This window comes from Erinaceus europaeus, chromosome X (genome assembly GCF_950295315.1).
Source record: "Erinaceus europaeus chromosome X, mEriEur2.1, whole genome shotgun sequence".
Lineage (NCBI taxonomy): Eukaryota > Metazoa > Chordata > Mammalia > Eulipotyphla > Erinaceidae > Erinaceus > Erinaceus europaeus.
Genome location: NC_080185.1, coordinates 92,725,738 through 92,740,767, shown reverse-complemented (window position 1 = coordinate 92,740,767; position 15,030 = coordinate 92,725,738). Strand labels below are relative to the sequence as shown.

At 39.6% G+C, this 15,030-nt stretch overlaps 1 protein-coding gene across 9 annotated transcripts in view; it reads left to right on the top strand.

Annotated features, from left to right (window-relative positions):
• KDM6A (lysine demethylase 6A) overlaps positions 1-15,030 on the top strand; it is a 186,340-nt gene that overhangs the window by 58,366 nt on the left and 112,944 nt on the right. For all 9 annotated transcript variants that reach the window (XM_007528219.3, XM_007528218.3, XM_060182509.1 and 6 more), the window contains exon 4: positions 13,625-13,674. In XM_007528219.3, the coding sequence (XP_007528281.1) occupies positions 13,625-13,674 (50 nt within the window). The remainder of the gene's footprint in view (positions 1-13,624; positions 13,675-15,030) is intronic.

The following is a 15,030-nucleotide window of genomic DNA, read 5'->3' as shown; positions in this document are numbered from 1 at the left end:
TCCAACCCCTCTTCGCTTGAGGATTGAACATTCTCTACCATTGTTGATGGTAGAGGGCCCTATGGGGGCCCCCAAAGGGATCCATTATGTTGTTCCTGATGGAGATGACCAGTGATAATGGAGAGAAAGATCTATTCGAGGTCTAGGCTCATCGTGCATGTGTGGGTATCCCAGGACTCCCCGACTAGGGCCCCTGCTGATGGGGTGGCCTGATAGTGACTAAAGAGTCATCATTAAAGTATGCCAGTCTCTTGCTCTTATTCAGCTTTTGTAGCCCTTACTTTGATAAGGTCAGCTTTGGAGTGACTGAGGGAAGTATAATAGGAAGTAGGTAAGGAGGATATCTAGGTTTAAGTAGAAACTCATTAGGTATTTTAAGGTGTCATTTTAGGTCTTTCTACTTGCTTGCTTCATTTATTGACTCACTGCAAACTATTGTGTACTCTTGCTTTGATGTATATATTTTGCCCTACTTTATGGATGCATGTGTGCATCTGCTCTATCTCATGGGACCTGGTCTATATCTAGGTTTTGAGGCATTGTTAGGAAGTGGACTACCTGAAAGGGAATTAAGGAGTCCTACAAGAAAAGAAAGATCTCACCCAAGTAATGATGCTGAAAGGTTGACATTCCACACCTGATGTCTCTGAGCATTTCTTTTCTTTATCCTACCTGGGGAATTTCCATTTTCGCTAGAATACATTTGATTGAAAATCTGATTTGTAGCGATTGTAGAAGTATCAGTAAGTAATATAATGATCACATGAACTTGAGCTTTGGTTAAAGCAGGTTTTTATAAATTTTATTTTTATGAGTGATTTATAAAATTATAAGGTAACAGGGATATAATTCCACATTGTTCCATCACCAGAGTCGCCCTTTCCTCTATTGGAAACTGCAGTGATTCTCCTACGGTCACAAATATGGATTGACTATTATCTCTGTAACTATCTTTTTTCCCACATTTTTTTCTATGGTTGTGACTTCCATTTTAAGTCACAGCTACATCTATTACTTCAGTCATCTTTCCTTTTCCCCTCTTCTCTCACTGGGTCCTGGTGCAATTGGGTTTCAGAGCCCTTTAGTCATCTAACACTTTCCCCCCTTCTGGGAGTTGGACCAAAATTCTTTTTGGGGTGCAGAAATTAGGAGGTCTGGCTTCTGTGATTGCTACTCTGCTGGACAAGGGCGTTAGCAGGTCACTCCATACCTCCAGCCTATTTCTGTCTTTCCATAGTAGACAAATTTTTAATTTGAAAACAAATTTTCTACATGGATGTGAGTTAAGTAACAAGGTAACCCCCCCCCCCAAGATTTCTCCTTTGAAAGTACCAAGTTGCTGAACCCAAATAGTTACTTAGAGAGTTAATACCCTCCAAACACTATCTCTGTCCCCACCCCCATCAAAGGCAAGAAAAACTATCTTTATAAGCAAGAATATTTTATTTTATTTTTTAATTTTATTTATTCCCTTTTGTTGCCCTTGTAGTTTTATTGTTGTTGTTACTAATGTTGTTATTGGATAGGACAGAGAGAATTGGAGAGAGGAGGGGAAGACAGAGAGGAGGAGAGAAAGACAGACACCTGCAGACCTGCTTCACCACCTGTGAAACAACTGTCCTGTAGTAGGGGAGCCGGGGGCTCGAACCAGGATTCTTACTCAGGATTCTTACTCAATAGTCTTTGTTGTTTATAACTGCCCAACTTTTTTTTTACTGATTTAATAATGATCGACAAGACCGTAGGGTAAGAGGGATACAATTCCACACAATTTCCACCACCAGAGTGCTGTATTCCATCCCCTCCACTGGAAGCTTTCCTATTCTTTATCCCTCTGGGAGCATGGACCCAGGATCATTATGAGGTACAGGAGGTGGAAGGTCTGACTTCTGCAATTGCTTCTCTCCTGACAATTTTTAATGGGTTATTTAAACATTACTAAATTTAGATATATTTTTTCTTCTTTCCTCCTCCTCCTCCTCCTCCTCCTCCTCCTCTTCTTCTTCTTCTTCTTTAATGCTGCATCCTTTACTTGGAAGACCTATACTTGAAAATTAGTTTTGGTGTGGGATATATGTCCTTACTGCTTAGTGGTTATTAAAGTATGTTTACTATTTCTATAATTATACATTTACCATAGTGCCCCCAAAGTAGTCACTCATTTAACCTGTTGACTCAAATGAAGATGATTCAGAGATTTCTTTGGGTTAGAGAAAAACTGAAGAGATGGACCTCTGAAAGATGAAAACACTTGTTTTGATATGAGATGGATCTTAGGGACAATTTAACTAATACAAATTAGGCATAAATATTTGGTAAATAAAGATAGTCATTAAGGGAAGTTGTTGCTTAGAAAACTTTTGAGGGCAGGGATAGATAGTAAAGGTTATGCAAAGAGACTCATGTCTGAGGCTCTGAAGTCCTAGGTTCAATCCCCTGCACCACTATAACCCAGAACTAAGCAGTGCTCCGGAAAGAGGGGGAGGGGGAATTGATATGAATCCAGAGACTTTTTTTTTCTTTTTCTTTTTTAAATTTATTTTTTATTTAAGAAAGGATAAATTAACAAAACCATAGGGTAGGAGGGGTACAACTCCACACAATTCCCACCACCCAATCTCCATATCCCATCCCCTCCCCTGATAGCTTTCCCATTCTCTATCCCTCTGGGAGCATGGACCCAGGGTTATTGTGGGTTGCAGAAGGTGGAAGGTCTGGCTTCTGTAATTGCTTCCCCGCTGAACATGGGCATTGACTGGTCGGTCCATACTCCCAGTCTGCCTCTCTCTTTCCCTAGTAGGGTGGGTCTCTGGGGGAAGTGGAGCTCCAGGGCACATTGGTGGGGTCAGAGACTTTTTTCTATTACAACAAGTTTTTAGTATTGAATTAAAACCAGCAGCTATTATTTTTTTCCAGCAACTATTACTATTTTAAAATTTTATTTAGCTGTTACCACTTTCACTGATCTGGCTGATTTTTTTTTTTTCAGATGAAGAGGGGAATAGAGAGGGGGAAGACACCACACTATGGAGACACCCTTCAGTGTGGCGGGGACTGGGTTTGACTTAGGTCATGCACATGGCAAAACAGGAATCCTCTAAGTGAGTCATCATGCTGGACCATTACTATTAAAAAAAAATTTTTTTTTTAACTTTCATTTGTTGGATAGTGGCAGTCAGAAGTCGAGTGAGGAGAGGAAGATAGAAAGGAATAGAGACACCTTTAGCCCTGCTTCATCACTCAGAAAGCTTTCACCTTGCAGGTGGGCCCTGGGGGCTCAAACCTGGGTCCTTGTGTATTGTAACATGTGCACTCAACCTGATGCACCACCACCCAGACCCCATTGCTGGTTTTTTTTTTTTCCCAGAGTTTTATTTGCTATTAATTTGCAATACTATGTAAGTTTTGGGATTCTAGCTTTACATTTAGATTTGTCTATATACCACATCATGTCTACTACCATCGATTCTAGTGTTATTCCTCATTATCAAATTAATTCTTTGTATCCATACCTCCCCCCAATAATTTTTCTCACCATATAAGAAGCTCTGTACAAATTTCTTTAATCCACTATATTTTACTAATCCGAATAATTCAAAAACATTCTTTGAAAACAGTATTCTGTCTCGCATAATAGTCTGTCATATAGGTAGAAGATTCCTTGTTGGTTGTATAGATAGCTTCTTTCCCTTTTGATAGCTAACATAATTTCATCTGTCCTAGTAGCTTTATCTTTGCACATATCTATATTAAAAATAGAAGAACTGTTTGATGTCTATTTTTTTTAAAAAAAATTTTGTTTATTTTAATGAAAGAATGGGAGACAGAGAGATAGACACACTCTAGAGCACTGCTCAGCTCATGGTGGTGCTGGGGACTGAACCTGAGGAGAACTGAGCCGCCTCACACATGAAAGTCTGTTGCATATCTGCTATGCTGTCTTCCCAGCCTGATGTTGTACTTTTAACTGAGTGGATATTTATATTGAAACTATTGCTACTTAGTATTAAATTATACTGTCAGAAATATTGCTCATTTATATTTATAGTACCAGTAAAATCATAAAATTTTCTCTTTTTCAAAAATTTTTTGACTCAAGGATTTCAGTATTATTATCAGTAATTATGATTAACATTGAATTTCACCATTTTTTTAAAAAAAGGTACAGTATAATTATGAAGTTAAGAAATTGTCTAGAATTACTCCCATTTTTGTTCTATTATCCTTGATCATTTCTTTGTTTGACCTCCTCAAGTGCCCCTCCCCCCTTGAGGTAAAGGAGAAAAAAAAAGTGAAAGAATATGTAAGAATACAGAAACCGTAGGTGGTTATAGTAGTTTCTTTCTTGTCTTTTGTTTGTTTGTTTGTTTTATTTTTTTTACATTTTTTACCCAACTCTTTTTTGACTTTGCTAGCTTTCTGTATTTTAAAATCATATTCTTTAATCCAAAAAGATTAAGCCTGCACATTTTATAACAGTGAAATGCAGAATCTGAAATAATACTTTATAGTATTACGAAGATCTGGATATGGGTTGGTAGAAAGTCATTATGTTTGGTCATACTGTTTTTTTGGTTAGGTGTCAAAAGAAAACAGTAGTCTTCCCTAAAATAGTGTCCTAGTGTAATGAATAAGGACTTCTTGAGCCAGGGAAGAATTGGGTATAATAAACTAAAGATACTTTAGTGAAAGAGGAACCCAACTAGACAAATACTGCTCTATAGTCATTATGAGACAAGTCTTAAACATTATAAAGGTGTCTGAACTGTATTTCTGCCTTCTTTCTGAAGGGGTTTAGAAAAATCTACCTGGGAGTCGGGCTGTAGCACAGCGGGTTAAGCGCAGGTGGCGCTAAGCTCAAGGACCGGCGTCAGGATCCCGGTTTGAGCCCCTGGCTCCCCACCTGCAGGCAGGTCCCTTCACAGGCGGTGAAGCAGGTCTGCAGGTATCTGTCTTTCTCTCCCCCTCTCTGTCTTCCCCTCCTCTCTCCATTTCTCTCTGTCCTATTCCACAACAACAACATCAATAATAACTACAACAATAAAACAAGGGCAACAAAAGGGAATAAATAAATAAAATAAAAATAAAATAAAAAAAAGAAGAAAAATCTACCTATAGTAGTAGGCTTTTTCATCTCCCATGGGTAACTAGGTAACTGACTTAAAAAATAGAACTAATAAGGTGACCTGGGCTGTGGTGTAGTGGGTTGACCTTTGGATTTGAGTGCATGAGATCCTTCATTTAGTCCATGACATTGCAAGTGCTGAAGTCATGCCCCAGTGTGTGTGTGTGTGTGTGTGTATATGCCCCGCTCCCCCTCCCTCTCCCCCTCCGTCCCCCCCCCCCCCTTCATGGATAAACAAATATTGTTAAATAAGGACTGTGCTTTGGTTAAAGGTTTTCACCAGAGAGACTGACAGTGAGTACTTGTGTTTATGGAATTACTTTTAGTTTTAATGATTGCTTTGGATTAGAAAATAACATGAGTTAAGAACTTTTTTTATTTTTAAAGACTTATTTTTGAGCTAGCTAGCTAGATAGATACGACAGGACTGTTTAGCTCTCATTTATGGTGATGCTAGGGATTGAATCTGGGACCTCTGTGGCCTTAGGCATTGCAAATCCTGTGCTCTAACACACTGAGATGTTTTCTCTGCCCAAGATCTTTTCTTAGAATAGGGTAGTAGGCCTAAGTAGGTGAATTATAACTATTGAAAAATTTGTACATGTATGGAAAGATAACAAATACTCATGGAAGAAATGTCTCATGTATCTGTGCTTATAATTTGACATATATGGATTTGTGACTTTTGAGGGTTGATATCTATGTATTTTTAGTTCATTATATGAACTAAACAGACACCTTATGTTTTCTGTTAATATCATAGATTGCTTGTACTTCAATTTCATTTATTTTGGCCTACTATTTTACTGTCTCTTTAAGGGCTCCTCCAATTCTAAAATGGGAATTTTATAAAATTTTGTGATGTCATTAATCAGGCTATTGGAAATATGACTTCCAAATTTTTTGGATTTCCATGACATCGTCAACAGGTCAGTCTAAGTTTGTTATGTATAGATAGTGTCAGTGACATTGACCTCTTTGTTAGGAAGTTTTAAGACACAAATATCAAAGACGATTCTAGCTTAAGTAACAAGATGTATTACCTCACACTAATTTGAAGAGACACATGCAGTCCTATGTTCATAGCTGCACTATTCACAATAGCCGAAGATTGGAAGCTGCCTAGATGCCCATCATCAGATGACTGGCTAAAGAAGTTATGGAATATATATTCCATGGAATACAATTCTGCAATCAGAAAAAATAATACTGTGTCCTCTGGGACACAATGGATGGAACCTGGAGGTGATTATGCTTAGTGAAATAAAAAAGAGAAAAAAGGGGAGTCAGGCAGTAGCGCAGTGGATTAAGCGCACGTGGCACAAAGAACAAGGACCGGCGGAAGGATCCCAATTTGAACCCCTGGCTTCCCACCTGCAGGGGAGTCGCTTCACAGGCGGTGAAGCAGGTCTGCAGGTGTCTTTCTCTCCTCCTTTGTCTTCCCCATCTCTCTCTATTTCTCTCTGTCATATCCAACAACGACATCAATAACAACAATAATAACTACAGCAATAAAAAACAAGGGCAACAAAAATAAATAAATAAATAAATATTAAAAAAAAAGTAAGGACAACTACCAGATGGTTCCACTCATATGTAGAATCTAGAGATCTGATTTACATGAACTTGCAAAAACCAGAAAAAAATTCAAGCAAAACAGATGCAAGCAAATGATGACTTAGAAGAACTGTGGTGTTTATCTTTGGGCGGTTGGAGGGTGGGGATAGGGAACTTTGGTGTTGGGTATGGTGTGAAAGTATACATTGTAATGTTACAAACTTGTAACAAACTATTAATAACAAAATAAAAAAAAACATTTCTTTTATGGTGGCAGTTGCTGATAGATACTTCTTTACATGCTGTAGAGACAACCTTCCCTGTAATCATCTATATAAATCTGTGGTTTATAGATATAAACCTTGTTTGAGTATTCATGCTAGTGTGAAAAACTAGAAAAGAGAGAAGAAAAAACTGGAAAAGGAGGCATGACTTTGCCAAAATCAGGAAAAAAAAATTTTTTTTCAGTGCCTCTCTAAAGATTAATTGGCTGGCCTCAGTCAACTATAAAAAAAGATTAACTTGGGAGTCAGGCGGTAGCGTAGTGGGTTAAAGCGCAGTTGGCGCACAGCACAAGGACCGGCTTAAGGATCCCGGTTCGAGCCCCTGGCTCCCCACCTGCAGGGGATTCCTTTCACAGGTGGTGAAGCAGGTCTGCAGGTGTCTGTCTTTCTCTCCCCCCTCTGTCTTCCCTCCTCTCTCCATTTTCTCTCTGTCCTATCCAACAATGACGATGTCAATAACAACAATAATAACTACAATAATAAAACAACAAGGGCAACAAGAGAGTAAATAAATAAATAAATATATATATAAGATGAACTTGGTTCAGAGAAGTTGCCTGCTCATATATGTGACTGTTTTTGGGGAAGGGACATTAGCCCCTCTGATTTGAACATATTCAGAAAGTTTTCTATATAATGTTTTTTTTTGTGTTTTTTTTTAAATCATCTCTGGGACTTCACTGCTTTGAGATGATTATTTTGTTTATCTCCTTATTTAACATAGGGATGGTGTGGTGGTAATGTGATAGGGGCCTGACTTGAAACCTGGGTTGCTCACATGCAAAACAGCACACTATCCAAGTGAGTTATTTTTCTGACCTGGACATACTGTTTTATTTACTGTGTTGGTCAAACAACTTGGTTACTTGTAAATATTAGTAGGCAGTGAATTGTAAACATTTTTGACTGGTTTTCAATCCTTAAAACTTTTTTCCCCCAGCACCAGAAGACAGCACCTTAAGTAGGGTGTGTGCCTTGCCCCGTATGTGGTCTTGTTCAAGCTCCATTACCAAATGGGATGTTTCTTCATCTTCATCTGACTCTCTGATATAAAAAGAATGGGAAAATTGTCCCATTGTGGTGAAGCTGTGCATGTGGCACTTCCCCAACACCACAAAATAATATCCAAACCACAGTTTTTTTCTTTTTAAAATTGAACAATTTGGGAGGGGGTAGATAGCATAATGGTTGTGCAAAGAGACTCTGATGCCTGAAGCTCCAAAGTTCCCAGTTCAGTCCCCCACATCACCATAAGCCAGAGCTGAGCAGTGTCCTGGTTAGAAAGAAAGAAAGAAAGAAAGAAAGAAAGAAAGAAAGAGAAAGAAAGAAAATTGAACAATTTATAATACATAAGGAAAATGTTGACAAATACATTTGATTTATGTTTTATTAAAATTGATACCCTCGGGGCCGGGTGGTATTGCACCAGGTTAAGTGCACATAATGCGAAGCACAAGGATCCCAGTTCGACCCCCCCCCCCCACTTTCGTGGGGGTTACTTCACAAGTGAAGCAGGTCTGCAGGTGTCTTACCTTTTTCCCCTCTCTATCATCCCCATCTCTCTCAATTTCTCTATGTCCTACCCAATAATAATAATAAGATTGATAACCTACTTACTGTTTTTTTAAAATATTTATTTTATTTATTTATTCCCTTTTGTTGCCCTTGTTGTTTTATTGTTGTAGTTATTATTGTTGTTGTCGTTGTTGGATAGGACAGAGAGAAATGGAGAGAGGAGGGGAAGACAGAGAGGAGGAGAGAAAGATAGACACGTGCAGACCTGCTTCACCGCCTGTGAAGCGACTCCTCTGCAGGTGGGGAGCCGGGGTTCGAACCGGCATCCTTATGCCGGTCCTTGTGCTTTGCGCCACCTGCGCTTAACCCGCTGCGCTACAGTCTGACTCCCCCTACTTACTGTTTAAGGAATAAAACAGTACTAACATCCCTGTGCTCTGTTCAATTGCATCTTCCTCCATATGTATAACCCATGCCTTACTATTGATATTCCGTGTAAATGTTTGTTTATTTTAGATAGAGACAGAGAAATTGAGGGGGGATGAGGACGGGGACACACCCACCCTCCCACCCCTCAGCACTGTTTCACTGTTCTTGAAGCTTCCTCCCTGCAGATGGGGACTGGGGTCTTTGTGCACTGTAATGTGTGCACTCAGTCAGGTATGCCACCAGCCCCCCCCCCCCCCGTCGTCATTTCCCCCCTAATTTTCTGTTTTCATTTTAAAATCAGCTGCAAATGTATCCCTCAGTGAGATGTTTAGATTTAGAAAAAAATGGAGCAACTGACACACAAAAAAAGCTTTCTAGGGAAAGGGCACATTGTCATTGTTAGAGGAGGCTCATTGGAGAAGTCAAAATAGACTGTGATTATGAACTGGCTTCTGCTTTTTCAGTATTCAGATCATCCTTTTGGGGTGGCAGTGGGCTAGGTTCTGTGTGAGTATTGGTAAACAAAATACTTAATTGTGGTTACAGTACTTGACCACGTACTAGGAATTCTTTCAAGAGCAGGATCAGAGAGTGTGAGTTATTTAGGAGAATATATCAAAACATAACACTTTCTGTGGGATAAAGTGAAAATCAGTTTGTAGTATGTAAAAGGGAGGAACTTCAGCATATGGTTAAGAAAAGCTTAAATCCTCAGAGTCGGTGTACTGCACCAAAGTAAAAGACTGGGGTTTGGCGGGGGGGGGGGGGGGGGGGCGCTTCAGATCCTGGAACATGATGGCAGAGGAGGACCTAGTGGGGGTTGTGTTGTTATGTGGAAATGGTATACTTGTACAAACTATTGTATTTTATTGTGGACTGTAAACCATTAATCCCCCAATAAAGAAATGGAAAAAGAAATGAAAGAAAGGAAAGCTTAAGTCCAGATGAAGATCTAGGCCAGATTTATCTGGCTAATTGGTTCTGTAACTCAGAAATAGTTTCAAGGCCAGCAAGATAGTTCGCCTGCATAGTGTGCCTGCTTTGTCTTACTTATGACCCAGATTCAAGCTCACACCCCACTGCACAGGAGGAAGCTTCAGTGCTGTTACAGCCTCCCCTTGCACCGCAATTTTGTCTCTTAGCTGAGAAAAGTAGGCTTGGAATAGTGAAGCCTTAGCTGTAGAACACCCTCCGGAAGCTTCCCCCCAGTGTGTTTTCAGGGATAGCACGATTTTGGTGACAGGCTTCAGAATATAAAACTGTCTTTGGTGTTTGCCATTCTTGTCGTAGTACATATTTTCCAGTATCTTATTAAGGAAGGGCACGTGGGAGGTGATTTGATATTTTGTGTATTTGAAAATGCCTTTATTCTACCTTCCTAGTAATTAAAATACTATGTCTAGGTTACAAGATTTTCCTTTGGGATCTTCAAAACAGTTTCATTGCCGTATTTCTTGATTTGCAAATCTGCTTTGGGTCCTTTCAAACTAGCCATTTGTCACTTTCATTTTGGATGTTTTCTGAAACTTTCTCTTAAAAACTTCCTTTTATCGGGGTTGGGTGGAGGCACACTTGGTGGAGCACACAAGTTACAATGCACAAGGACTTGAGTTCAAGCCCCCAGCCCCCACTTTCAGAGGGAAGGTTTTGCAAGTGGTGAAGCACTGCTGCAGGTGTCTCTCTCCCCATCACCCCCTTCCTTCTCCATTTCTGACTGTCTCTTATCCAAGAAATAAATAAAGATAATAAAAAATTAATTCCCATTATCTTATTTATATTTTCTTTTTGGAGCTCTATAATTGGTATATTAGACCTTAAGGATATAACCTTCCTAGTTCTCTTGTGCTTTCTTTTTCATTTCTTTTCTTTCTTTCCTTCCTCTTCCTCATTTCTTTTTTCTTGCTTATTTCTGGAGATTTCTCCAACTTTTTCTCTGCCTTTTCACCTTGAACCAAAAGTTAGGAAAGACCATTTTCTCATTAGAAATACACTGCTTAGGGAATTGGGCGGTAGCACAAGAAGATTAAGCAAACCACAAGGACCAGCAGAAGGATCCTGGTTCGAGCCCCCGGCTCCTCACCTGCAGGGGAGTTGCTTCACAAGCGGTGAAACAGGTCTGTAGGTGTCTGTCTTTCTCTCCCCCTCTTCCCCTCCTCTCTCCATTTCTCTCTGTCCTATCCAACAACGATGACATCAGTAACAACAACAACAATAACCACAACAGTAAAACAAGGGCAACAAAAATGAATAAATACATAAATATTTAAAATAAAATAGTTAAAAAAAGAAATGCATTGCTCAATAGGGCCAGGCAGTGGTGCATCTGGTTAAGCTCACACACTACAGTGTGCATGGACCTGGGTTTGAGCCCCTGGTCCCCACCTGCAGGGGGAAAGCTTCACAAGTGGTGGAGTAGGACTGTAGGTGTCTCTTTCCCTTTCTATTTCCCCCTCCTTTCTCAGTTTCTCTCTTTAATAAATAAGTAAATAAAGATTAAAGAAAAAAATACATTGCCTCATGTTTTTCATAGAATTTTTATGGGCTTGTTTTAAAAATCGTTTAGTATTTGACTTAGATAAGGGCCTCAGTGCTGGATGGATGGAGATATATATATATATATATATATATATATATATATATATATATATATATATGTATATGTATATTCCCACTTACTGGTAATACAATTTATGTTCCTTGCTATTTCATATACACACACCAGTGTCTCAATCTTTTCTTTCTTCTATTTTTTTTCTTTTAATGATAATTTCAACATGTGACAGAGCATGTTCTTTTCATTACTTGGAATTTTAATCTTAACAGTCTTGCCTTTAATTTTTTATTAGAGGTGATTTTATATAATACAGTAAATGTTTTAGGGGTAGGCCACCTCTCATCAGGTGACATATTACCACACTACACATCCACCGCTATATGTTTAATTTTTTTATGAATTTTCCACTAGTGGTTACAATTTGCTTCTGTTATATTCTTTATTTTTTATTTTTTTATATTTTTTAATTATTATTTAAGCAAGGAGACATTAACAAAATCATAGAATGAGGTCCGGGTGGCGGCTCAGTGGATAAAGTGCTTGACTCTCAAGCATGAGGTCCTGAGTTCAAGCCCTGGCAGCACACAGAATCATAGGATGGGAGGGGTACAACTCCACACAATTCCTGCCACCCAATCTCCATATCCCATCCCCTCCCCTGATAGCTTTCCCATTCTCTATCCCTCTGGGGGCATGGACCCAGGGTCATTGTGGGTTGCAGAAGGTGGAAGGTCTGGCTTCTGTAATTGCTTCCCCGCTGAACATGGACGTTGACTGGTCGGTCCATACTCCCAGTCTGCCTCTCTCTTTCCCTAGTAGGGTGGAGCTCTGGGGAAGCGGAGCTCCAGGACACATTGCTGGGGTTCTTCAGTCCAGGGAAGCCTGGCCGGCATCCTGATGACACCTGGAACCTGGTGGCTGAAAAGAGAGTTAAAATACAAAGCCAAACAAATTGTTGAAGAATCATGGACCCAAAGGGTGGAATAGTGGAGATGAAGTGTTGGGGGGTACTCACTGCAAACTCTAGTGTACTTCTGCTTTCAGGTATATATTTGCCCTATTTTATGGATACGTGTGAACATATGCTCTATCTCCTGGAACCTAGTCTATATCTAGGTTTTGGGACTTTGTTAGGAATCCAGCATATGAAGATGAGTCGACACTGCTGCCATTCTGTCCTACTTTTGTTTTCGCTACCTTTGTCCCTAGGGTGATATTTAGTCTTCTGTGTACTTGCAGGATCAACTGGGGATATTCTAAACATATATGTGCTTAGTCTGTTCCCCTGAGATTCTAGAGTGATTGAGTTACACATCAGTTTTTTAAAAGTCTCAACTAGTGCTTAGTGTGTCTACATAACTTTCAGATCTGATGTGCACATATAACTTTTAATTTAATTTCCCTCCTACTTTTCCCCAAGTTTTCCGTTTGACAGAAATTAGAACTAATTGATTGTTTTCTAGAATCATTTTGTCCATTGAGACCAATGTAAGGGTATATGCCTATTTTTGAATTAAGTTTAGAGTAAGGTGGATTTTGTTGTTGCTGTTGTTGTTGTTGATTGTATAAAAGGAATCCTTCAGGACCAGGTGGTGGTACACCTGGTTGAGTGCACACATTACTATGTACAAGGAGCTATGTTCAAGTTCCTGATCCCCGCCTGCAGGGGGAAAGCTTCATGAGCAGTGAAGCACAGTACAGCAGGTGTGTCTCTTTCTCACCCCGATATCTCACCTTTCCCTCTCAATTTCTCTCTATACCTAATGAGCTAAAAATAAATCAAATAGAAAAAAATCAAGGAATCCTTCAGTCATTCTTGGATTTGAGCTCTCTTATGAGATTAATATAGCATGTCTGGAGTATCCTTTGGAATTCTTTTACCGGTAGGTTTTGATCTCCTAGGAATACCAGGTTGCCTAGTGTTGTTCAAGTGAAAGCCTGCAATGTGCCCATGGTTTTATATCCTTAAACCTGTGTATACTTGGCATTTATTGCCACCACTGGCTATGAGTAGGGAAGCATTATGTTTTTTCCTAAGTTGTTAGGCCTTAAATATCACTATCTGCTGGGAGATAGATGTGGTGGGAATCTTGTTTCTTAAAAAACTGTTAATTTTGAAATGAGACATAATCATAACTCATACTTATTTTTCTCTTTCAGCATTATCTGCATACCAGAGGTACTACAGTTTACAGTCTGACTACTGGAAGGTTAGTAAACACTTGTATGTTTATTTCTTACCTGCTTTTTTGACTCATGAATTGTGCTCTTTGTTTCTTACTGTTAATACAGAAAAAAGGCTACTCTTTTTTTTTTTATTTAATTAGTGACTTAATAATCGACAAGATTGTGGGATGAAAGGGGTACAGTTCCATGCAGTTTCCACTACCAGACTTCCATATACCCTCCCCTCCATTGGACGCTTCTCTGTTCTTTATCCCTTAGGGAGTATGGACCAAAGATTTCTATGGGGTGCCAAAAGTGGGAGGTCTGGATTCTGGAACTGCTTCTCTGCTGGACATGGGTGTTGACAGGTCGATCCAGACCCTCAGCCTGTTTTGATCTTTCCCTAGTGGGGTAGGGCTCTGGGGAGGTCGGGTTCCAGGATACATTGGTGAGGTCATCTGCCCAGGGAATTCTGGTTGGCATCATGGAAACACCTGCAACTTGGTGGCTAAAAAGCATTAAAATATAAAGCAGAACAAATTGCTTTATAATCCGGAACCTAAAGGTAAGAATGTAGCAGATGAGATTTGGGGTCTGCATGTTGGAAGAAGCTAGGGCGTCTATTTTAGGTTTATTCCAAGGTGCCCATGACTTAACTAATTTTTGCCTGAGCCCCACAGCCTAAATGCAGGTGGGCTAAAAGTATTGTCTGGGAAGATAGTGTCACGAGTTGGGAATAAGACTAGAAAGCTGGACCAGGGAAGAGAGTAGCTTCCAAATATGGGAAAAGTATATAAATACCGTTAACTATATACCCCACTGATTCTTAAGGGGAATAGGTGGTGGTGCACTTGGTTAAGTGCACACATTAGAGTGCGCAAGGACCAGGGTTCAAGCCCCAGGTCCCCACCCTCAGGGCAAAAACTTCATGAGTGGTGAAGCAGTGCTGCAGGTGTCTCTATCTCTTTCCCTCTCTATCTCTCCACCCTTCTGAATTTCTGACTCTATCCAATAATAAATTAAATACAGAGATTTAAAAATATATTATTAAGAAGAGGCTCTTGAAAAGGGGAAAATGAGCATTCTTTTGTGCTATCATACATGAACCACATGGAATTTTTTTCAAATGAGATTATATTCTCTTAAAGCTTATTTTTAAAAAATATTTATTTATTTCCCTTTTATTGTCCTTGTTTTTATTGTTGTTGTAGGTTTTTTTTTTTTTATTGTTGTTGTTATTAATGTCGTTGTTGGATAGGACAGAGAGAAATGGAGAGAGGAGGGGAAGACAGTGAGGGAGAGAGAAAGACAAGACACCTGCAGATCTGCTTCACCTCCTGTGAAGCGACTCCCCTGCAGGTGGGGATCCGGGGGCTCGAACCGGGATCCTTACACCGGTC